Source organism: Peromyscus maniculatus, chromosome 12 (assembly GCF_049852395.1).
Source record: "Peromyscus maniculatus bairdii isolate BWxNUB_F1_BW_parent chromosome 12, HU_Pman_BW_mat_3.1, whole genome shotgun sequence".
In the NCBI taxonomy this organism is placed as follows: domain Eukaryota; kingdom Metazoa; phylum Chordata; class Mammalia; order Rodentia; family Cricetidae; genus Peromyscus; species Peromyscus maniculatus.
Genome location: NC_134863.1, coordinates 3,687,501 through 3,711,370, shown reverse-complemented (window position 1 = coordinate 3,711,370; position 23,870 = coordinate 3,687,501). Strand labels below are relative to the sequence as shown.

Here is a 23,870-nt window from a genome sequence, read left to right as displayed (position 1 = left end):
ATTCTGTGTTCTTGCATTTAATCAACCGTGCTCAAAAAAGAAGTATTTGTGGAAAAATTTTATCTGTATTAATATCTGTACCATTTTCTTGTCATTGTTTTCTAAATAATATCAGATAATAATTACTTGTGTATCATTTATATTATAATAGGTAGCAGTCAGTCTAGAAATGGTTTAAAGTTGGTGAGAGGGTACACATAGGTTCATTCAAATGCTACATCATTTGAGATTGGAGTATTTGTGGAGTCTTGGGACTAGTCTCCTGTGAATGTACACCATTGTACATTTTTGTTTGCTTGAGACAGGGTCTTGTTCTGTAGCCCAGGCTGTCTTCTCACGCACAGGAGTCCTGTCTTAGCCTCCATGCCTGGGTGTCTGCTTTCTCTTGAGTTTGATCAGAGTGGGTGACTCCTCTGTATCCTGCTTGTGTGCTTTGCAAGGTGCTGACGAGTCTCAAGGGTGTCTGGAGCAGACACAGCCTCTTCTGTGAGACCGGCTGTCCTCTAGAAGGATGGTTTTTACTTGTTAATATATGTGCGAGTATGTAGGTCTATCTGTGAGTGCACATGCCCTGGCACAGGGTCGGAGCACAGCTTGTGGGGGTCAGTTCCCACCATGCAGGTTCTAGAGGTCTCACTCAGAGTGTCAGGGTTGGTGGCAAGGGACTTTACCCACTGGGCCACCATTGTCCTTGTGTCTGTCTTTGTGGCTGAGCCGAACTGAATCCTGCCATTTGCCATTCGCAGCAATGTGCAGAAATAGCCCGGGCACACTGAGCACACAGGAGTAGTCTAGGACTGGGGAGTCAGAAGAAGGTGCCTTGTGCATTCCCATAGCAACTGGCCAACTGCCCTTCAAACTGCTACGCATTTTAAACTTCTAGCCACACTGTGCAGAAGAAAATGCTTCTTGACAGTTCTGGGTATCATCAGGCTTCTTTTTGTTTTTGTTTTTTGAGATAGGGTTTCTCTGTGTAGTTACTCTGTAGACCAGGCTGGCCTCCTGAGTGCTGGGATCAAAGGTGTGCACCACCACCTGGCAGGGTTTTGTTTTTTTTTTTTGTTTTTGTTTTTGTTTTTTAAACGGGCAAAAAGAAAATCATGTTTGTCTTTAATCCTAACACTTGAGAAGCAGAGGCAGGTAGATCTCTGTAAGTTCAAGGCTAACCTGGTCTACAGAGTGAGTTCCAGGACAGCCAGGGCTACACAGAAAAACTCTGTCTTAAAAACAAAAACAAAGAAAGTTGTATTCATATCACCCAACATGGGGATGGGGCAGACAGATCATCGTGTGTCACTGAAATGACCCAGAGAGGGGTGGTGAGGAAAGAGGGAAGCTAGGTGGCTGAGGAAGCCTCTTAGGAGCTGCTGTTACACTCAGTCCTGAGGAGGAGACATGATTGCATGAGATGCCATATTGGGGAACCTTGACGGTCCTGGACTTAATCTGGTGGGTTGGAAGCCCAGGCAGGGTCATGACCTAACCAGTATTGAGGAGAGCTCTGGTTTTGTCAGGAAGGTGCTCTTAGGAGCCTAGTGGCCCTGGGGAGATCAGCTGGGGACCATACATTTGTCTGGGTGAGAGGTGCTGAAGGCAGAGGAAAGGAGAGACCATAGAGACTGGGCCAGTGGGATGGTCCAGGTGTTGAGTCCTGTCCTGAGGGCAGTAGGATCTCAGCAGTCACCTAGTGCTGTGACGTCTTGGGGACTGGTCACAGTTCAGAGCTTCCTGAATTGTCACCGTCCTGATCAGCAATAAAGGCCCGTGCAACCTGGTAATCAGTCAAGGCTCAGCACCCGAGGCCAGGCCCTTTCCTCAGGTCTTGCCAGTGCGACCCCATCCTAACCTGGTTACCTCCTTGAAAGCCCTGTTTGAAGTGAGGTTTCTGGGGCTTGTAAACTTTGGGGGAACATCTTTTTTTCTACTATCAGCTTGATACAGTACAAATTCTTATCTTAATAGTGAAATGTTTCACTGAAGCTTGCCCAGTGATTGAATAAAGCCAAAACTTATTATAAGCCACAGTCATCCTAGGGTCCCCCCTGCTATGTAGCCTCCCTGGTTCTGTGGGTTGCAGTTTGATTGTTCTTTGCTTTATATCTAGAATCCACTTATGAGTGAGTACATACCATGTTCTTCTGGGTTTGGGTTACCTCACTCAGGATGATTTTTTCTAGTTCCATCCATTTGCCTGCAAATTTCATGCTGTCATTATTTTTCTCTGCTGAGTAGTACTCCATTGTGTATATGTACCACATTTTCTTTATCCATTCTTCAGTTGACAGGCATCTAGGTTGTTTCCAGGTTCTGGCTATTACAAATAGTGCTGCCATGAACATAGTTGAGCATGTATCTTTATGGTATGAATCAGCATTCCTTGGGTATATGCCCAAGAGTGGGATGGCTGGGTCTTGAGGTAGTTCGATTCCTAATTTTCAGAGAAACCGCCATACTGATTTCCACAGTGGTTGTACAAGTTTGCACTCCCAACAACCGCGGAGGAGTGTGGGGGAACATTTTCAATCCAGATCTAGGGAACTGTCCATGTATTCAGTCTGGTGATTGCCTTTCCTGTTAGAGCAGATGGTGCTGCTCCTCCACTTCTTTGCCTGGGACAGGAGACCCCTTGGCAAAGGAGACCCTTTGGGTTGGGGTGTGGCTCAGTAATAGAGCACTTAGCTAGCTTGAGGAAGGCCTTGGTGTCCGTTTTCTAGCATCCACCTCCCCCCAAAAAATCCACAAATACAAAATCAAGCAAAACAAGACAAAAGTCTTTAAGACTCTAACCTACTGGGTGGCAGGAAGCTGGCTGCAGTCTTTCTGGCCCTGGTGACAGTGTGGGACTGTGCGGGCCCAAGGATTCCTCCCAGTGTAGATGGCGTGCGCGGCCCACTGTCCCTGCTGCTGAGGGAAGGGGCTGTGATACACAGGTGAGCCTGTGCGCTTGCTCTTGGGCTGCTTGGGGTAGGAGCGTGGCCTTACCTCCCAAAGCAGTCTGCTTCCCTTCCTTGGTGTTTCTCACTTGGAAATGTGACCAGCTTTTTCTGCTGACAGCCAGGAAGCTCTGGGGCCTTTTCCCGAGGCCCCATGCTGGGAGGATATCCTTTCCTGATTTCCTCCTTACAGATCCCTGCTGCCTGACTGTGCTTGTGTTTAGTTGGTCTCTGCCTTCCTGAGGCTGTGGCTCCCTACAGGTGTCACACTGGGCTCCCCTGCTGCTGCTGCCCTGCCCTTTGCCTCTTGTTAGCGGTCCCTGTCCCCTGCTTCCCAACTGCCACCTCTGGTACCTTGTCTGCAGTTGACCTCATGACTTCAGCCTCTGTTCTGGTGGACACTGTTATTCAGTCACACCTGGGTGCTTTTCGTTATTTCTGCACTCTGTGTTACAGATGCTCTTTGGGGTATCCAATCTTGTCAGTTGCTCTGTGCTCTGCAGCTGCCAAACCACAGAGCAGTCACTTTGGATGTGATCAGACGCTGGGCCATCTCCCTTCTTCTCGGACTCCTAGAGGGTGTGTTCTGTTGTAGCACCCCTGGTCTGTGGGCATGTCCACTCCTTTTCTGCTGTCCCCGGTTTTCAGCCGTGCTGAACAACACTCCACCACCGAGCTACGTCACCAGTTTCTCCACTTTAGTGTTTTGTTTCCTTTTAAAAAATATTTGTACCACACTGTAAGCAGAATGCCTAGGTACGCTCACTGGCTTTATTTGTTACATTTATTCATTTTGTGTGTGTGTGTGTGTTCGTGTGTGTGTGTGTGTGTGTGTGTGTGTGTGTGTGTGTGTGTGTACATGTGGGCCTACAGTATGTGTGTAAAGGTCAGGGGACAATTCGTGGGACTTATTTCTCTCCTCCTCTATGTAGGTCCTGCTGGGCTCAGTGACAAGCACCTTGGCCAGCTGAGGCATTTCTCTGGCTTCCCTACTAGTTTTAGGAATATTCATTTTGTTTTTGTTTTTATTTTATTTATTACCATTATTACTAGAGAGAGAGAGAGAATATGATGTGAGTGTTGCTGTGCCACACATGTGGCCAGAGGACAACTTTCAGGAGTTCGTTCTTCCCTCTGCAGTGGTAAGCCATCTCAATGGCCCTGCACTCACACATTAAATAGTGTGCTTACCATAAAGATGTTCAGAGTGGTGGTCCCGCACACCTTTATTTAATCCCAGTGCTCGGGAGGCAGAGGCCAGCCTGGTTTTCAGAGTGAGTTCCAGGACAGGCTCTGAAGCTACTCAGAGAAACCCTGTCTTGGAAAGACAAAACAAACAAACAGACAAACAAAAAAACAACAAAAAAAGATGTTCAGACAAGGTGCTGGAGAGATGGCTTGGAGGTTAAGAGCACTGGCTGCTCTTCAAGAGGTCCTGAGTTCAATTCCTAGCAACCACATGGTGGCTCCCAACCATCTGTAATGAGATCTGGTGCCCTCTTCTGGCCTGCAGTCAGTCATACATGCTGTATACATAATAAATAAATAAATCTTTAAAAAAAAAAAAAGCTGTTCAGACAAGGCCTGGATATGGAGCTCAGTGGTAGAGCACACACTTAGCGTATATGAGGTCCTGAGTTTGGTACCTGGCACCAAGAAGAAAAGTTCAGACATTGTGGAAATACACGCCAGTCTTTATTCCACAGCCTCATCATTTACCCCAGTGACTGCCTCTTACGTTTGTCTAGTGGTTTACAAATCTAGGGTCTGCTTACAGCCTGGGTTTACAGATTACGTCCCCGCAAGTACGAAGGCTTGCCGTTCTTCAGCCTGCAGGAGTCCTGGCCGTGTTTTGGAGTCTTCCCAGAGAGAGTTCTCTAGTGTGAGCTGCAGAGAGTCAGTTGGGCAGATCTTCCTGTCTGTCCCTGTTGCTCCTGATTTGACAGCCTTCATGTTATTTCTCCTCTTACTCATTCTTGTTAATTGTCTGTCTTCCAGAAACTTGACGGGAAGTCCCTGATCAAGCTGAACTTTGCAAAGAACAATGAAGGTGAGAGCCCCTGTTGTAGGACTGTCCAGACTCCCCACCCCTGCTCTCACCAACTTCTTGTCTGCAGTCAGACACCCCTTCCTCCTCTCTTGTGGTTGGTGCTGAGCCTGTGGCTTCACACATGCCAAACAAGGGGTCTGCCTGAGTCACATCCCCAGCTTCCTTCCTTCCTTCCTGACACTTGCTTTTGATTTCCCAGTTGTCACACGGCTTCTCAGAGGTTCAGGTAGTTTAAGTAGGGATAGACAGGTGGCTCCCACCAAGGCTGTTAGGCTGCTGTGAGCTGCTGGTGCCGTAGTGGGGCCTCGTGCATGGGCCTTTTCTTGGCTGTAGGTGGAAGTTGCTCAGACTAAGGCCCAGGGTGGCCAGCCCAACTGGTTGTGGTGTTTGGGAGGCATTTCCAGTCTGCTTTTGAGTAGACTGTCCATTCCCAATGCTCCTTCAGACCTCTGCCCCACTCGGGCCCTCTGCTCCGAGTCCCTCTGCGGTCTGCTGTTGCCCGTGCAGGTAATGCAGCTTCAGCGCAGCTGCCCCGCCCTGTCCTGGGGTCAGCCTTGTTGGAGGTTCTTTGTGGCTTGGCTAAGGGGTCTCCTTTCACTCGGATGTAAGTACCACAGTGGAGGCTGCGGTCAGTGCTCACTGGGGGTCCGTTTTCCAGGGAATGTTGCAAACATAGAGAAGGTGGGCTTTCTTTCTTCACCGTCTGACCTACAGCAGCCCTGGGTTCATAGGTCCTATGTGTCTGTCACAGAGCAGATCTTCCTGGATGATCTGCCTGGAAATGTGCAGAGAACAGGCAGGTGGGGTGAGGAGGTGTGCATGTGTGTCCATCCTTGAGTGAGAAGAGCTTTTGTTGGCGGGGGAGGAATCTAGGCAGGAGATGAGTAGGGCATCAGATGTCCTGTTTTAGACAGAAGTAGAGGAAGGAAGAGGGCCAGCAGGACACCCACTGAGGCAGCAGACAGGGTCTGAGAGGAAGCTGTATGAAGATATGGGAAGACATTCTAGGCAGAGGGGTCAGGCACATCAAAGGCAGACGTGCTCGAGGGTGTTCATGCATGGCAGGGTGTTGAAACCATGTGAGCAAGGGCAGGTGACGTACGGTGTGAGGGCTGGGGATAGGAGGCAGGCAGGTCAGTGCTGCTGAACTGGGAGACCGCGGAGGGACACTGAAGAGAGCTGCAGCACTGGGCCTCAGAGCATCGACGGTGCCGGGAAGTAGGGCTTTACCGCCATGCAGGTCCTCTCCTGACGAGCTAGACTTGGCGTCCGCGGTGCTGGGAGGTGGGGCTTTAATGCCGTGCAGGTCCTCTACGAACGAGCTAGCCTCGGCGGCGGCGGTGCTGGGAGGTGGGGCTTTAATGCCGTGCAGGTCCTCTACGAACGAGCTAGCCTCGGCGGCGGCGGCGGCATCAGCATCATTGTCGTCATCGGGGCCTCCCTCCCCACCCACCCGTGCTCTTTTTATTTTTTTTAGGTAAAGTCCAGATTGGCTGCACCCTCACTTTCTCACTTTGTAGCTGAGGCTGGCCTTGAATTCCTGATCCTTCTCCTCAGACTCCCAAGTGCTGGGATTTTAGGCACATACTACCTTGACTTTGAGATTTCAGAGCCATGAGAATAGAGGTCACTAGTGAGCCGTTTCCGCCCCTGCCCCTCAGCAGCCCTGGCTCCTACAGCCTGCTGGGTTTGTCTGGGCTTCACTTGGCAGTCTCAGGGTGGTGCTTGAGGCAGATCCCAGACATGGCATCATTCCCCACTTGATCATTTTGTTATGTAGCTCTAAAAAAGAAAGACTTAGGGCTCGGTGAGGTGGCTCAGAGGGTAAAGGCGCTTGCTACCAAGCCTTGCAACCTGAGTTCCATCTGCAGGGTTTATGGAGGAAGGAGAAAACTGACTTCTCCAAGTCATTCTCTGACTGTCACACTTGCAGTGTCACATGTGCACACCCCGTCCCCTCCCTCAGCACACAAAGTTAATGAATAAAAATATAATACAGAGCTGGTGGTTGCATGGTCCCAGCCCTCAGGAGGCAGAGGCAGGTGGATCTCTTGAGTTCAAGGCCAACCTGGTGTACAGAGTGAGTTTAAAAGATAATGACTTACATCTTCATAATGGTGAACAGGAATTGCCTGGTCATCAAATATACACACGGTGGTTAAATTTCCATAACGTGTGCGTGCATGGGATTTCTTTTCAGAAGTCAGTCTATCCAGATGTGGGGACATGTCTATTTGTCCTCTCCTCCACCCCCATGTATCTGCTGGGACTCACTAGACAAGCCCCTGCTGGATGTGAGTCATCTCTTGGGGCAGGAAGATGGGGAGGCTGGCTAGCTGTCATGTGTTACAGAGAGCTAGGTGAGGAAGGCCAGGAGATACAGGGAAGGGTGGGTGCTGTGGGCCTGAGGTAGGAAGCAGTGGTAACAGGGTCTCTAGAAAGTAAGCCATGTCCTGTGTGGCATGGCTGTGGGGGGTAGGTCAGCTGAGCCGGTCTGGAGGCTGACGGACTGCTCTAGTAAATGTGAGATGAGTAGGAGTTGTGAACCGTGGGACGGAGCTTGGTGGCTGTCACCGCTTTGGTTCCCAGGTCTTGGTAGCTGGCCTTAAGGTTCTGCCTCCTTCCCTTCTCCGACCCCTGCTGGTGCCCCCACCCCAGGGTCTCTGTGTAGCCTTGGCTGTCCTCGAACTCACAGAGATCCGCCTGGCTCTGCCTCCCGGGTGCTGGGATTAAAGGTGTGCACCACCACCGCCCGGCCTTCCCTCTCACGTCTCTCCCTCCCTCCTCTCTCTCTTGTGGTACTGGGGTTGAGTGCAGAAGTTAGCACAGGCTAGGCAAATGCCCTGCCACTGAGCCTCCTTCCTAAAAGTTTACTTTGAGACAAAGTCTTTTTTTAAATAACTTACTTATTTTTGTGTGCATTGGTGTTTTGCCTGCATGCATGTCTGTGTGAGGGTGTCAGGTCTTAAGAGTTACAGATGGTTGTGAGCTGCCATGTGGTGCTGGGACTTGAACCTGGGTCCTCTGGAAGAACAGTCAGTGCTCTTAACCACAGAGCCATCTCTCCAGCCGAGACCCTGAGACTTGTTAAATTGTCCAGCTGGCCTTGTACTCTATTCTTCTGCCTCAGCCTCCTGAGTAGCTGGGGCTATAAATGTATAGTATCACGATTGCTTAATCTGAGCTCTTGAGGGCCACTAGCCCTGTGTGTGCTTTCTTTCTAGGGCAGTACCACTGTCCAGTGCTGTACTCCGTGTTCACTGACAACACCCATATTGTGGCCATCAGGACAACTGGCAATGTCTACACCTATGAGGTAGGCCCCATTGTAGTGAGTGGGACTGTTCCATGTGGGGATAGTCCAGAAGCTTGGCTGAGTGCTGGGGGTGAACCAGGAACAGTGAGCTTGCCTGTCTTCATGGGCTTTACAGCCTCAGCACAAGGCATCATATCTGGTTAGGTAGCCACTTTGCTTTATGAGGGTTTAAAAGAAAGATCTGGTGACTTCAGCTGGGTGGTGGTGGCACACATCTTTAATCTCAGCACTCGGGAGGCAGAGGCAGGTGGATCTCTGTGAGTCCGAGGCCAGCCTGGTCTACAAAGTGAGTTCCAGGACAGCCAGAGCTACACAGAGAAACCCTGTCTCGAAACAACACAAACACAAAACCAGGGGACTCTGGTGGCCGTTGGACCCTGAAACTCAGGCAGGCAGTTTGAGTCGCCCAAGCAAAGGTTCCTTGTATCTCAGGGAGTCTTCCCGTGTCTTCAGCGTGGACCCGACTCTGGGAGGAAGCTGGGAGACAGGGGAGGCCAGGCTCTTAGGAAGGGGAGTTGCCATGTCGGTGGGAGGGACATGAGCGCTCTCCCTGCTCAGACCAGGACAAGCAGCAGTCTGTGGCACGGGAGAGCCCAGGTTAGACCTCTTGCCTGAAGCAGCCAGGTTGGTTTAGCTCGTCTCTGCCAGGGAGGTAAGAGCATCTGAGACGTGCAGCCCAGGGTGGCTCTCTGTGTGCTGGTTTACCTCTCACCTCTGTGCCATGGCCTAACGGGGTTGTGACCCCTCTGTCCTGCTGTAGGCAGTGGAGCAGCTAAACATCAAGGCCAAGAACTTGAGGGACCTATTGACTGACGAGCCCTTTTCCAGGCAAGACATCATCACCCTGCAGGTGAGTGGCTTCACGGGGAGAGCTTCACCTTGACCTCAGCTCTGCTCTCTGCCTTCCGGCTCTCCTCCCCAGTCTTGGTGGTCTTCTGTGCCGTAGCGTCCCTGGCCACTGCTCCCCCGTTAGTGCCGTACCTTCCCCGACAGCCACCGTGGACCTTGACTGCCTGTGGCCCTCATGGCTCTGTGACCCGGGGGCCACCTCTGTCCACAGCATCACAGGCACCAGGACACGGGCTGCTCTGCAGATTCTACCCCATCCTCCAAGAGTAGCATCAGGCACAGGTGTCCCCTTCGGTGGTGGGGGATGGTGAAAACTGACAGGAAGTGGGGTTCCTGGCTGGAGCATAGGCTTAAAGGACAGTGTGGCTTGTTCCTGATTGAACCTTGGCCCATGGCGGCCCAGTCTGCATCTTGTGCTACCTGGCACAAGTCTTGCTGCTGCTTTCTGTGCCCTAGGGCAGGGAGCAGGGCTGGATGAGCTGCTAGGCAGCAGCCTGTTCCCTGCGCTGCACCACCTCTGCCTGTCGCCCTGTCAGGACACAGCCTCCTTCCCTGCTGCACTCCCTCGTCCTCACACAACCCAGCTACAGTCTCTTCCCTGGTGCTCCTCCTGAGTGCTCCTCCTGAGTGCTCCTCCTGAGTGCTCCTCCTGAGTGCTCCTCCTGAGTGCTCCTCCTGAGTGCTCCTCGACACCTGCAGCAGGTGCCGGTCCCAGTCCTGGTGCTCCTCCTGAGTGTTCTCTTCCTGTCACAGGACCCCACCAATCTGGACAAATTCAATGTTTCCAACTTCTTCCATGTGAAGAATAACATGAAAGTCATAGATCCAGGTATGGACAATGAAGGGCTGCTGGGATAGAGTATAAGTGTGCTTCTCGGGCCAGCCCTTCCTTCCGGGTGGCTCAGACACTGGCTCCAGAGTGACTTTGGATTAACTAGGCCTCAGATTTCTTTTTTTGGGGAAGCCCTGGTTGTCCTGAAATTTGCTGAATAAATGAGGTTGGCCTCAAATTGGCAGTGTCTCCTGCTTCTGCCTTCCTAGTGCTGGGGTTCCAGGCATGCACCATCATGTCTGTCAGGCTCCATGCGGTCAGAGAAGCGCCTGACTGGAGTCTTGGACATACCGGGACACCTCACGTTCCCTTTCTTAGCTCTGGTGGCCCTGTGGTTTTTGGATTCCTTTGCCTGCTGCTCTTCCCAGGGCACACTGATATAGGGGCTGCAGGTGAGACTCTGGGTGACATCAGACCTTTCCAGGGTACAGTTAGACTGGGCCCTTGGTCCTCTTGCTTCCTGTGTTTGGCCTATGCCGTTGAGCACGCGATAACATGCTATGGAGTGGCTGAAGTTTCTGAGCTCACTTGTTCCATGCCAAGGAACCAGCTAGACTCATGCCCAGAGCTTAGTTGGCCCACCTCAGCAGGAAGCAGTATTCTCACGCTCATAACAAACACTGTGGACTAGTCAGGATTTAGGGAGGTAGAACAACTCCGGAATAACTGAGCTCAGGAGACCCAGAGCCAGGCCTAGGGATGCTCACTGCCCAGGAAGTTAACAGCCTTTGGCCTAGCAGCAACATGTGCACAGATGGGGCATTTCATGTATGAAATACCCCAGACCTCCTTCCCATGAAATAAGCACACGCCTTTAACCCCAGCACTCGGGAGGCAGGGGCAGCTGGATCTCTGAGTTGAGGCCAGCCTGGTCTACAGAGTGAGTTCCAGGAGAGCCAGGGCTACACAGAGAAACCCTGTCTTGAAAAACCAAGAAAAAAGAAAAAGCAGCATTTTTAAAATCACAAAAGCAAAACACTGTGAAAAGGTTGCAGTGTACAGGTTAATGTAGAACAGTGACACTTAAGTGCAGAGCATCCTGAGACGCCACTGACCGGATGAGGGAGACCCCGCTCGGCCTGGCCCCACAGTGCTGTGCCGTGTGAACGCCCACCTTGCTGCGCCCGCGAGTGCTGCTGCGAGATGCCCGGGCAGTAGGCTGCGGCTGTGCTATCCGGAGAAGCCCGTCTTACCAGCCCACCGTGGCTTCCGCTCCATCTCTGTTCCCGTTATGCTCGAGTTGAGACTCTGGCTGCCCAGTGCCTGTTCCCTGTTTTGTAGATGAGGAAAAGGCCAAACAGGACCCGTCTTACTATTTGAAAAATACCAATGCTGAGACCCGAGAGACGCTGCAGGAGCTCTACAGAGACTTCAAAGGAGACGAGGTGTTAGCAGCCACCATGAAGGCACCTGAGAAGAGGAAGGCGGACCCCCTGAATGCCGTGAGTGGCTGCTCTGGCTCTGCCTCTGACCAGTGGGAAGATCCTGGGCAAAGTGCAGACGGGGACGCACCTGGAGGTGTGGTGGCTGGGCCCCTCCCAGTGGGATGGTTGACGAGCTGGGGTCCCCTGGCAGCAGTAGGGCAGCCTTGTGCTGGGGCCCTGACCCAGCGCCACGCCTCGGCTGTCCCTGGCATTCCAGAGGCAGCTTCTGCATTTCAGGACAGAGATGGAAGGGCTGCAGGTCTGTGATGGCTGCAGGTCTGTGATGGCAGCGGGGCTGGGGCTGCCCGGGCTGCCGAGGTCTTAGACCTTGCCTAGGCCTTACCTGGGGCGCGAGTGCTTGTCTGCCCGAGGTCCTGTCTGCAGTTACGGTGCTGGAATTTCTGCAGCACACTTAGCTGATAGGTGCTGTCTTTCTTTCCTAGAAAGCTTCAGCCATGGAAAAGACAGAGGCGGGGTCTCCCATATAGGGAGTTATCCAGGGAAATTTGGAAAATTAGGTAGAGTTCATTGTCTGTAATTCCTACTTGAACACAGGCACTGCCGCCATGCTGAGCAGTCCTCATCCCTCCTCTGAATGATGAAGAAACACATTTAAAGAGATGATGTGTTTCCTGGAAAAATACATAACTGGGTTAGAGAGGTGGATCAGTGGTTAAACACTTGTCCTTGTTGAGAACCAGGTTTGCGTCTACCTGGTACCTACATGGCAGCTCATAAAACCATCCAGGGGCTCCACCCCCCTCTTCTCACCACTGAGGGCACCAGGCATGCACGGGGGTGCGGGGTGTGTGTGTGTGTGTGCGCGCACACGTGCACACATACACGCACGGGCAGATACACATGCAGCAGGCAGAGCACTCGTACAGAGTCATGACTTAGTATTGTTAGTCCTGACTTACTGTTGTTAGTTTTGACCTGTTTGAGGCCTTGGGCTCTGATTTCCTCAAGTAGGCCTTCAATTGTTCTCTTGGTACCAGTAATGTCGTATCTGGTCCCTGCTGGCTCTCCGTCTGGGCTCTCCCTGTGCCTGTGGGTGGTGGTCAGAGGCTGGCCTTGAGGAGAGGTGACGCAGTCTGAGCACATGGTTTTCTTGTAGGCCCACTATTCCACAGGAAAGGTCAGTGCGTCCTTCACCTCCACTGCCATGGTGCCTGAGACCACGCATGAAGCAGGTAGCTGTCTATGTCCCCTGTTCACTGGGACAGATTCACCGTGGGAGCAAGTAGGGCGTCCTGCTGACTTGCTTCAGCACCCCATTGTGCCTTCACTTGAGTCTCTGGGGGCTGGGTGCTTCTGGAAGGTGGGCTGTGTTGAGTCAGGAGGCATTCTCACTGTATGGCGCGCAGTGCCCTGCTCTCAGGCCCCTAGAGCCGCTGGCACCATTGTCCTTGAATGATCCCCCTTAGCCTCTGGCTCCGGCACTCTTCTCAGAGCTGGGGTGGGCCCGAATGGAGGAGCTCCCTCAGGTCAGGGCAGGTGCCGAGCTCAGGACTTGTTTGCAGCTGTCATTGATGAAGATGTCCTGCGCTACCAATTTGTGAAGAAGAAGGGCTATGTGAGGCTCCACACCAACAAGGGTGACCTTAACCTAGAGCTGCACTGTGACCTGGTGAGTATGTGCCTGTTCCCAGGTGGTTCTGGGGGATTTGAGTAGCCATGTCTTAAATGTGGGGCTGTAGTTTACTTCTAAGAAATCCTGCTTGATTGCAGCTGAGAACCAAAGTACCCTAGCTTTGTTCCCTGGAGGTCTAGCAACATAGTCTGCCTCTTTGGCTCCCTCGCTAGGTGTGTGTGCAATTTGGAGGGACAGGCCCTGGCTCCCCTCGCTAGGTGTGTGTGCAAGTCGGAAGGACAGGCCATGGTTCCCCTAGCTTCTGCCATGTGTCATGGCTGCAGGACTCTGTTGCTTACTTAGCTTTGGGGGTCAGACTGAACCAAGGTCTGCAGACAAGTAGCTCCCTGTTGTGACTAAAGGCCTACATGTCTTTGTGACTCTGCTGTTGACCACTGTGCCTCATAGAATATTGGGATATTTTGCAGACACCAAAAACCTGTGAAAACTTCATCAAGCTCTGCAAGAAACAGTATTATGACGGTACCATCTTTCACAGGTCCATCAGGAACTTTGTGGTGAGTGGTACATGTTGCTGCTGGCTATGATGCTTGATGACATGGGCAGCATCCATGAACCAAATGGGCTTGTACCTGCCCTGTCCCAGACACCTGGTTTAGGCTATGTGTGACCAGGGTAGGGTCTTCAGGTGTATCTTGTGCCAGGGATCCTGTAGCTGGCTCTTGAGTGCTCGCCCAGAAAGACCTGGGGTCAGAAAGGAGGTCCCTGTCCTTACTGTAGCCCATGCCATTGGGAAGCCTGTCTGGTTAGTAGGTAGGGTGAGCAGTGGGTGATGGGCAGCATCAGAGCCAATGACCTCACTGGGTTTTGTTTTTACAGATCCAGGGCGGTGACCCGACAGGTACAGGCACAGGTAGGTGCCGGGCCTGTCCACTGGAGTAATGCATGTAGCTGTACTATGGGGCCTAGTGGAAGCTGGGTCTGAAGAGCTCTGGATGTGGAATCTCAGACTTTGGGGTGCGGGTGGCTTGCAACTCAGTGTCTGGCCTTCTGGGCCACCTTGGGCATGCCCCTTAGTTTTCCCACGGAGAGGAAAGTGTGAGGTCCTCAGAACCCACCTGCTCACTGACAGGAGGGTTGCCCATGCCCTCCCGTCATATAATAAGGTGGTCCCATGGCTCCTACAGGGCGTGATAACCTTTTCCCCAAGCTCTCAGCTCCGTGGGCCAACTATGACTTCCACCCACGTGTTTGAGTGATTCCTTGTAGCTGTGGCCCTGTGCCCCGGCCCACAGAGGGGAATGAGTAGTCTCAGCTTGATGAAGGAAGGCACTAGGATCTAGGGTTGTCCAGAAGGGGGCCTCAGGGCAGGGCGCTCTCTCGGATGCTCCTCGACTGGGCTCTGTGGCTGACCGCTGACCGCTCTTCTATTCCAGGGGGAGAATCGTACTGGGGCAAGCCTTTCAAAGATGAGTTCCGCCCCAACCTTTCACACGCCGGCCGTGGGGTGCTCAGCATGGCCAACTCGGGGCCCAACACCAACAAGTCTCAGTTGTGAGTCCAGGTCCCGCTGTTCTTGCTCGGCTGCTGGGGTGGTTTTCAAAGCGCCTGGAGTTCTCCCCTAAAAGTTGTGCTGGGCCCAAGTCAAATCCAAGTGTGGTAGTGCACAGGCAGATCGAGCACAGGCCCCTCCAGGAAAGGAGCCCAAATCAGCTGGTAGAATAGCATTTCGAGTTCCAGGGAGTGGGCATGAGAAGGTCCCCAAAGGCCTCTTGAATGCACCAGGCAGAACCAGGAGTGTGTGGGTGCCGGGGGCCATGCAAGGTCCAGTGCTTTGGGACAGGTGGTTGGGGAGAGGTGCTGATGTCTGAGGCAGTGTGTGTGGTGGTAGGTGGGAAGGCTCTTGGGTGTCTGGTCTTGTGTTTTGGAATAGGTGTGTATTGTGTTCTACATTTAAGAATATATCTTTCTCTTCTTTTTTGTGCTGGGGTGTGAACCTAAGGCTTTGTGCATGCTAAATACATACATGCTATGCCATTGAGAACTGTCTCCGGCCTGGCTATATCTTTTATCTTTGAGTATAGTTTTGTTATTTTCTTTTTTAAAATTTTTTTTTTGAGACAGGGTCTCATTATGTAGTCCTGGCTCTTGTGGAACTCACTATGTAGACCAGGCTGGCTTTGAACTTACTGGGTTCTGCCTGCCTCTATATCCCGAGTGCTGTGTTTGAAAACATGCACCATCACAATTGGCTACAGCTGATTTTATGTGAGGGTGTTCGTGCCACATTCTGCACGTGGAGGTCAGAGGACAACTTTGTGGGGTCAGTACTGTCCTTCCTCCACCGGTTGCGTCTAGGTTGCCAGGGTCACACAGCAGGTGTGTCCACATGCCAAGCCAGTTTGTCAACTCAGTTTCATCATTTTCTGTGTGTGGGTCTTCTGTCTTCCTGAACAATGCTTATCCTAAGGAATTTTATTATTTGTGGGTTTTTGTTTGTTTTGTTTTTTCAAACAGGGTTTCTCTATGTAGCCCTGGATGTCCTGTAGACCAGGCTAGCCTCGAACTCACGAGATCCGCCTGCCTCTGTCTCCTGAGTGCTGGGATTAAAGGCGTGGGCCACCAGCCAGCTTACATTGATACAAAGTTTCATTATGTAGCCCTGGTTGATTGTACTGGAACCCTGCCTGTGGAACAGGTGTGGGCCATCACACAGCTACAATCAGATAGTCTTTTTTTAAAAATGTGCATTGGTGTCTTGCCTGCATGTATGTCTGTACCAGGGTGTTGGATCTCGAGTTACAGACAGTTGTGAGCTGCCGTGTGGGTGCTGGGAATTGAACCTGGGTCCTCTAGAAGAGCAGTCAGTGTGCTTAACTGCTGAGCCATCTCTCCAGACCCTGCAATCAAATCTTAAAAAAAAAAAAAGTAAATTACATGTATGGGTGTCTTGCCTGCATGTATGTTTGTATACTCATGTATGTTTATGCCTGAGGCCGAGGAGGCCGGAGAGGGACTGGTCCCCGGAGTTACAGGTGGTTGTGTGAAGTGCTAGGAACAGAACCCTGGTCCTGGGAGAGCAGCCAGGTCCTTTAACTGCTGAGTCATCTCTCCAACTCCTCACGGAGTTTATAGGAGGAGTTTCTTTGTAGGGATTTGAGCTTATCAGAGAAAGACATCTTTCCATGTCATCGGTCACTGTGGGTTGTTGGAGGTAGGCACATGCGTGTCCTGCCGTTCTCCAGATGAAATGGGGTCTTGTAGTCTGCTAACATTTGACACTGGACTTGGATCTTAGGATAGGTGGCCGGAGGAGTTGCCGGAGGTCTAGTTTTTAATGTCTGTCTCAATGATCACATGGCTATTCTCTTGGTCATATGACTGACCTGTTGCTGTTGGGTGTGGATATGAGAGATGTGCACAGAAAATAATTTTACATTGTGTGCCAGCCGAACTTGCACCCTGACTACTTATGTTTGCTGGGCCCTCTTTCCAGGGCATGTGACAGCTTTATTTTGACCATCATTTCCTTAGTCTTCTCAGAAACTTAAAAAAACAAAAACAAAAAACCACCTAAATATTTCTGTTGCATTTGTTTCCCCTGTTGCTGTTTTTCACTTCCCTCTTACTTTCTTCAGGTTTTTTCCATTCTTTTTCTAGCTTCTTTGATGATGTTAGAAATTCACAAGCTAGGTGTGGTGGCACACACCTGTGGGGTGGAGCAGCAGGAGCAGCAATCCAGTCATCCTGGTTCCAAATGAGTCCTTCAGCCAGTGACGAGGCTTAGACTGTGCATAGGTGTGGGCGTGATGTCTCAAGACTTGCCTGGTGGCCTCAGGAGCGCCCCTGCTTGCGGGGTGATGCGTGTTCATTGCAGCTACAGATGCAGTCCTCTGTGGCTCACAGTAGGACCGAGTCCACCCACCACCTTGTGACCTCACCCCTCCTGCACTGCAGCCCACCCCGAATACTTTGTGCTTCCCATTGTATTTATTTAGAGTAAGGCGCAGGCCCCTGTGATGGGGCTGCAGGGGTGAGTCCCCACACTGCTTTCCTCACGCTGTCACCCCTTGACAGTCTGTAGTCTGGGGCGTCCCCCAAACAGCACATGCCTGCCCTGTTCCCTTCATCCTGGTAGGGCTCTGCCTTCCTGGGCATAGTCTGATAGCTAGCTCAAGCCTCCAGTCTCTCCTGCTGGCTCTCATGGGATCTGGCAGCCAAGCTCTGGGCTTTCTCCAGTTTCTCCTGAGGAGCAGTCATTACTAGAGCTAGAGCATGCTGGGTGGGCCGGCTGCTTCCCTGACCTCCATGTGCCTTCCCCAGCTTCATCACGTTCCGCTCCTGCGCTTACCTGGATAAGAAGCATACCATCTTCGGACGGTAAGAGCAGGCGCTGTGCAGGGCCGCAGTGCACCATGGGCCTTCACTGCCTTTTCCTAGACCTGGGTGTAACCCCGCACTGTCCCCGCTGAGGACTCGGGGTATTCTTGGGGGGGGAAGGTTGGCTCTCCAGGCCTGTGGAGCCAAGGAGACCTGGGCCGCTCTACCTCCTCTTCTCTCTCAGGGCCCCTTCCCCTTTCTCCTCAGCCCCGAGTCTGAGGGTCAGCAGATTTTCCCACAAGGACACACAGTCTGCTGATGACTCAGTTATAGAGTTACAGGGGGAAAGATCTAGGTACAAAGGATTATTAGTTCCTGGCCGGCCTCAGTTACTTGTGAGTTCGAGGCCAGCCTGGGTTATATAGACCATGCCTTAGCAAACTGAGGGAAACAACGTATGGAAACAAGGACTTGACTCAGCCACCCTGGCTGGGTGTGGTTTGCCGCCCCCTTCTCTGCTGTGGCTCATCCTGTCCTGCCTGGTGACTGGTCTGGCCTGAGGCCCTCCACTGCCAGGCCTCCTCTTGGCATGTCTCGACTCTGCCTTGAGGGTACGCTGCTCAGAGTACACGAAGACCCCCTCTGTCCCTCTGCTACAGGGTTGTTGGGGGTTTTGACACGCTGACAGCTATGGAGAATGTGGAGAGTGACCCCAAAACTGACCGTCCTAAGGTATGTACCGAGGGGGATGGAGGACCAGCCTACTGGGCGCTGGCGGGGAGTCTGCTCCCGCTCACGGAGCCTTTCTGCTGTCCTCCTTCCACCAGGAGGAAGTATGTATATGCACAACCACAGTGTTTGTGGACCCCTATGAGGAGGCTGATGCTCAGGTGAGGAAGGGGTCGGCAGGTCATGCTGTTGGTTGGACACACCCTGGGGGCTCTGGATCAGCCCTGTGCTCCCTCCTAGCCCCCACTCTGGGGCTCTGGATCAGACAGTTGTGTTACCCCCAGATTGCTCAGGAGCGGAAGAAGACACAGCAGCAAGTGGATCCAGAGGCCAAGGTCAAGAGCCAGCCCCCGCCTGGAAACCAGGGCCCCCAGACATACCGCCAGGGGGTCGGCAAGTACATCAACCCAGCAGCCACGTGAGTGTGCTTGATGGGTGGCATCTCTGGAAGCTGGGACCTCTTCATCGTGCTCCTAGGGGGTGACCAGACTGGAGACTACAGCTAAGAGGTCTAGACAAGGCCCCTGTGCAGGCCAGGATGCTGTCATGGCTGGGGCTGTGGGAACAGCACTTTGTAGGGAGAGTGCTTCTAAAGTTCCAGAAAGCTCTCTGTGAACGGAGCTTCCTCAGAGGACTCGGGTATGGGCACCTGGCTCCTTTGTGGCAACTGGAGTCGTTTCCTTTGTGTCTCAGGAAGCGAGCGGCAGAGGAGGAACCATCAACCAGCACAGCTGTCCCCACGGCCAAGAAGAAGCCCAGCCGGGGCTTTGGGGACTTCAGCTCCTGGTAGCAGCAGGCTGGCTTCATGGACCCTGGTAGGGGCAGGGCTGTGGGCTTCAGGGTCGGTCTCAGCTGCCTGCCCTTGTCAGTTTAGGCTGGGAGCCAATAAACCTCTTGCCTGTGGCTGGGTCCAGTTTTGGCCCCTGGGACCCCTGGCTTCCCCACCCCTCGGCTGTACCCGTCTTGGATTAGTGAGGAGGGCTGTGTGCTCTACCCCCACCTGGCCCACCTCTGCCTCAGGACGGCTGTGGGCTCTACCCCCACCCGGCCCACCTCTGCCTCAGGACGGCCGTGGGTTCTACCCCCACCCGGCCCACCTCTGCCTCAGGATGGCTGTGTGCTCTACCCCCACCCGGCCCACCTCTGCCTCAGGACGGCTGTGGGCTCTACCCCCACCCGGCCCACCTCTGCCTCAGGACGGCCGTGGGTTCTACCCCCACCCGGCCCACCTCTGCCTCAGGATGGCTGTGTGCTCGCTCGGCACAGTTCCCTGGCTAGTGCCACCACCCAAATATTCTTTTAAAAATGCAGGTTCTCAAGGGGCTGCTGTAATCCCAGCACTCAGAATACCAAGGCAGGAGGGTTGAGTGTTCAAGGTTAACCTGGGCTACATTGGGAGACTGTCTCAAAAGAAATTTAGATAGTGGAGACAGATTGGTTCTCAGACCCTGTTTGGATCCCGAGGTGGAGCTTGTGCTCCGAGGCTTTGATGAGATCTCCTGGGCTTCCTTCTGCTAACACCACTTACCCTGCTTGCTTGGGACAGGCATGCTCATTGTCCTGTCTACTCAGTGGCTTTCTGCATCAGCCATACGTGGGCCTAATCAGTAGCTTGTGCTGTGGTGACAGCGTGAGGTCTCCATGAAGAGGTGACCTCCCTGCTGACTCCTGACAGTCACCAACTCCTTGTTCTGTGTTTGGAAACAGGGTCTATCTCTGTACCCTTGGCTGTCCTGAAACTCTCTATGTAGGATCAGGCTGGCCTTGAACCCAGTGCTAAGATAAAGGCGTGCGCCAGGCCTGGCTTACGACCCCGTCTGATCCCAGGACAGTTGTCTCTGTCCGGGAAGGGTCCTGCCATTGGCTCCTGTGTGCTCGGCAGCTCCTACCATTTCTTCCTCATTGCTCTGCCTGCCATCTTGGCCCGGGCTGGCTTCCAGCTTTCCCCAGCTGCCTCTACACAAGTGTGGGCAGACTGTCCCCTCCAGACAGTGTCATGTCACTCTGTGGCACCAATCACCTGATGCTCAGCCCGTCCAGGGCTCCCTTGTCCCTGGGTCACCACTCACACGGTGCCACACTGAGCTGTGACTTGGATGTGCTGCTTGGTGTCCTCTCACCTTGCCTCAAACCTTGTGTCCACACCGTCCCTGAAGCTCTTGGTTCAGGTGCTGCTTCTCCTGTGATGTCAGAACCACAGCCCAGGCCGGGTGTGTTTGGGAGATGGACAGAGTCTGTCTGTCCTGCCCCACTGCCCTGCCTTCCCTCATCCACTTCAGCTGCTGCTGGACCTCAGGGCAGGACTGCTGCTGTCACTGGCTCTTCTTGAGGCAAGAATGAGGCCTGTCCCTTGCTCACAGGCCAGCTACACTTCTCCAGCCCACTAAGCCACCTGCCTGTGGGTGTCAGTTCAGGCCTGCACTCCATGGTGTCCATCCACTCTGCCTTCCTCTGCCTTTTCAGGACCCTCTGTTGTCTCCTCTGCCATCGGCAAGCCGATGTCTCACAGTTATGACAGGTGTGGGGTGCACAGAGTAAAGGGCCTAACTGTATTCTTATCCTTTCCTCAGGCCACACTTAAAAGCTCCCTACAAGGTGGTGTCAGAGAAGCATCAGCTCCCAGAAGCCAGGTCCTCAGGGCTCTGAACCCCTGACAGGTCCTCTGCTCCCAGTGGATGCTGCCGGAGACTGTGCCCATCCCTCCAAGAGGGCAAGCGCTCTGGAAAGCTGCTGTGTGACAACCACAGCTTTGTTCTGTCCCTCACAGACATGCCACCAAGGGCTGACAGCTTCGGCCGGGGAACCGGGAAGCTGAGAGTGCTCTGTGCTTGAGCTTGGTGCTCCTGCTGCTACTCACGATGAACTCTGAGCTGCTTCCAGGTCACCCACTGTCCAGTCAGCCTCACCCAGCAGTCTACGCTTGTCCCAAGGGGCAGCTGCATCCTCTTCCACTCCTGTCTTCCAGGACAGAGGATACAGCCCACTAGGGCTTGCATTTCCACGGGTTGTGTAGAGCTTAAATGGTAGCTTTTTAGACAGTAATGACACTTGGATTTTGAAACCTCCCTGATGAGGTCATCAGAAAATAAAGGATTTTTTTTAAAGAAAAAAATCTCTTTTCTAATACCTGGCAGATGCCATCAAGAATAGCAGCATTAAGGTATAAAATACGGTGTACATGCTAACAAGACAGCGACACAATAAATCCCATTTCCAAAGCAGAGTGGCGGTTATGACCTGGCATCACCTCCCACTGTTCTAAGAACACATTTCTGGGATAGTCACAGAGTGACACTGTTTCGAGATGTACGGAGGTGGGATGGTTTAGTAGTTTACCAGCACATCTGGGTGTCGTCTTGCGTCACTTCCCCTGAAGCCAGCTCATGGTCAGTTCTTTTGATTTAAAAATTTATATTTCACAGTAGGCCAACACAAAATCCAAAAAACTCCATAAAAGTTTTGTTGGTATCCATTAACTGCCCCCCAGTACAAAACAAGTCATAAAGAGTACTAGCAGGATTCCCAGTCAATCTATCACAGAAGACGACGTACAAAGTGCTCAAGTGGAAGTGCGGGAAGCTTGGCCGCAACGTAAAACGCTGGAAATATAATCTTCATATGTACAAAAACTGGTCACAGTTCCAGCTTCTTCAGTTAAGGAAGCAGTGGTGACGTCTGGTCTCCCAGGCCTCAGCTACCAAGTTCCCACTCGCCAGAGTATTGAACACTAGCCAGGGTGCCTGCCCGCTTTGAGTGACTGTTGACTTGTGTTCATTCTGGACCAGGATGGAGTCTGGGCCATGCTAGATTTCACACATGGACTAGCTGCCTGTGCTGGATTTCAGCAGTTACCTTACTGGGTGGAGTAACCTTGCTTTGGGTCAGCCTTAGTCTGGAGAGAACCAGGACTGTCCGGGAGAAAGCAGCTTCGACCGGGACCGGGCATGGAGGGTCACAGACTGCAAACATGTCTGCCATCGCCCAGGCATTTCTTGTCTTACCAGGCTTCTGATCTTGGGCAAAAAGTTGACACCAAAATGAAGGCTTTGGAGTGAGCAGGGGGCTGGAGCAGCCGCATGAAGTGCCTGAGCTGGCAGAGGAGCCGGCAGAGGGGCTGGCAGAGGGGCCGGCAGAGGGGCTGGCAGAGGGGCTGGCAGAGGGGCCGGCAGAGGGGCCGGCAGAGGGGCTGGCAGAGGGGCTGGCAGAGGGGCCGGCAGAGGGGCCGGCAGAGGGGCCGGCAGAGGGGCTGGGTTTAGGAGGCTTGGGCCTGGGAGCAGAGGACTAGAAGGTGCTCTTGAACTAAGGACACCCCAGGCAGCAGCTAGGGCTGAGCGCTTTTCTGGCATGCTGCCTTCCCAGCTCGTGGGCGCTCAGCCTTCCCAGGCCTTCCTGCTCGTCTGCCCTGTGTTCCGTACAAAAAGTTCAAGCGCAAAGCTGAGCCGGGAAAGGTTCTGGCCTCCGTCCTCTGCTAACTGGCCACTCCCTGTAGAAGCGTGGAGGACTACGGGTTGAGATGCAGATGGGGGGTGGCCCTGTCAGGTCATGAGGTGATCCGTCGTCCCAGGCAGGAAAGGCAGCTCCCAAACTAAGAGAACTCTTCCTTTAGCATGGGAAATGTCAGGTTCTGAAGTTTCCCATGCTGGCTCTGGCCTCTGTATGCATAACTAACTGTATTTCAAGTACATCCAGGGTATAAAGTGACCCAGCCTGCTGCTCTCTGCCAGGGACCAGCCCCACAGACAAGCTGCTGTGCTGGCTGCTGCCACACAGAGGGGGTCACCCCAGTGGCAGACCTCTGTAGGCCTGGGGACAGAACGCTTAGCCACTAGTCACTTACTTTCTACATAAAGAAACGGCATGTAGCTATTCGCGCAAATAAAGCGCACGGAATGCTTCCTTCCTTCGCTTCTTTAAGATGTTACCAGTGGCTGTTTTCAGTTTTTGAAGCCATATGCTTTGCATATAAATGTTTTGACTACTTCTAGAAGATTCTTAAGTGGTCACTATGCCTCGCTTGTAAGAGAGACCCTGCTTCTGTGCTTTTAGGGACTTGGGTGTGGTGAAAACGCAGCGGACTGTGTGGAAGGCGTGCAGTTATTAACCAGGCAGCTGAGGCATCCGTTGGTTAATTCTTTCTCTAGAACGTAAGAAGTTAGGAAAAGAATGCAAACTTCCAGAAACAACAGTGTCCACGAAGGGGGCTCATTTGGGGGCACCTTACCCAAGTGAACAGCCTAGAGAGAGGCCTTCAAGTGTTGAACTGGGCCGGCCTGGGCCTGTGAGGTCAAAGTTCAAGCAGTGCTGTCCCGGAAGCCAGGTCTTCATCACACTCAGCTTTCACAGATCAGTATTCAGACAGGAGCGGAGCATTTCACTTTACTCCCAGCCATTGTCTTTGATCATGTGGGCAAGTTCAATAATAAATTTTCCTTCTTTGTACTTCTGACTGCTCTCAAAGGCATGCTCCTTGAGGGGAAAGTAGAGAGGAGGATTCAGGACACACTCTGTCTATTCTACGCTTGGAAAACATTAGAGTTTGTAGCATTACCTCTACTCAGACGTTCTCTGAGCTGTGCACTGACCCAGGCCCAGAAGGATCAAGACAGGGGGATTTTGAATGGCTCATTACACTCAAATCTGTTTCCGGGCCTGGGGATGTAGCTCAGTGCGTGCTGTTTGGTATGCCCGTGGCTCTGGCTCCGTCCTCAGCACCACAAACACACTGTTCACTAGGCATTGATTGTATGTGGCTATTTCAGGAGGCGTGAAGGAGAGTACTGGGAACAGGTGAGGCTGGGTTGTGTGCGTGTAGGCCAGAGGTTG

At 52.7% G+C, this 23,870-nt stretch overlaps 2 protein-coding genes across 10 annotated transcripts in view; one reads left to right on the top strand and one right to left on the bottom strand.

Moving 5' to 3' along the window:
* The window catches only part of Ppil2 (peptidylprolyl isomerase like 2), a 30,018-nt gene extending 8,750 nt beyond the window's left edge, over window positions 1–21,268 (top strand). For 2 of the 3 annotated variants that reach the window (XM_006993036.4, XM_076548398.1), the window contains 16 exons: window positions 4,932–4,983; window positions 8,208–8,299; window positions 9,060–9,149; window positions 9,902–9,977; window positions 11,262–11,422; window positions 12,522–12,597; window positions 12,928–13,034; window positions 13,466–13,555; window positions 13,878–13,911; window positions 14,435–14,552; window positions 17,322–17,378; window positions 17,978–18,050; window positions 18,146–18,208; window positions 18,332–18,465; window positions 18,741–18,862; window positions 20,618–21,268. In XM_006993036.4, the coding sequence (XP_006993098.1) occupies window positions 4,932–4,983; window positions 8,208–8,299; window positions 9,060–9,149; window positions 9,902–9,977; window positions 11,262–11,422; window positions 12,522–12,597; window positions 12,928–13,034; window positions 13,466–13,555; window positions 13,878–13,911; window positions 14,435–14,552; window positions 17,322–17,378; window positions 17,978–18,050; window positions 18,146–18,208; window positions 18,332–18,465; window positions 18,741–18,837 (1,320 nt within the window). In that variant the 3' untranslated portion in view covers window positions 18,838–18,862; window positions 20,618–21,268. The remainder of the gene's footprint in view (window positions 1–4,931; window positions 4,984–8,207; window positions 8,300–9,059; window positions 9,150–9,901; window positions 9,978–11,261; window positions 11,423–12,521; window positions 12,598–12,927; window positions 13,035–13,465; window positions 13,556–13,877; window positions 13,912–14,434; window positions 14,553–17,321; window positions 17,379–17,977; window positions 18,051–18,145; window positions 18,209–18,331; window positions 18,466–18,740; window positions 18,863–20,617) is intronic. The other variant, XM_042258965.2, reaches the window with a different exon arrangement.
* Window positions 21,269–21,438: 170 nt separating this feature from the next.
* Window positions 21,439–23,870, bottom strand: part of Ypel1 (yippee like 1) — a 26,294-nt gene continuing 23,862 nt past the window's right edge. For 4 of the 7 annotated variants that reach the window (XM_076548399.1, XM_076548400.1, XM_076548402.1 and 1 more), the window contains exon 5: window positions 23,168–23,513. In XM_076548399.1, the coding sequence (XP_076404514.1) occupies window positions 23,424–23,513 (90 nt within the window). In that variant the 3' untranslated portion in view covers window positions 23,168–23,423. Of the gene's footprint in view, window positions 23,514–23,870 lie in introns of all 7 variants that reach the window. The other 3 variants (XR_013043628.1, XR_013043629.1, XR_013043630.1) reach the window with 1 other exon arrangement.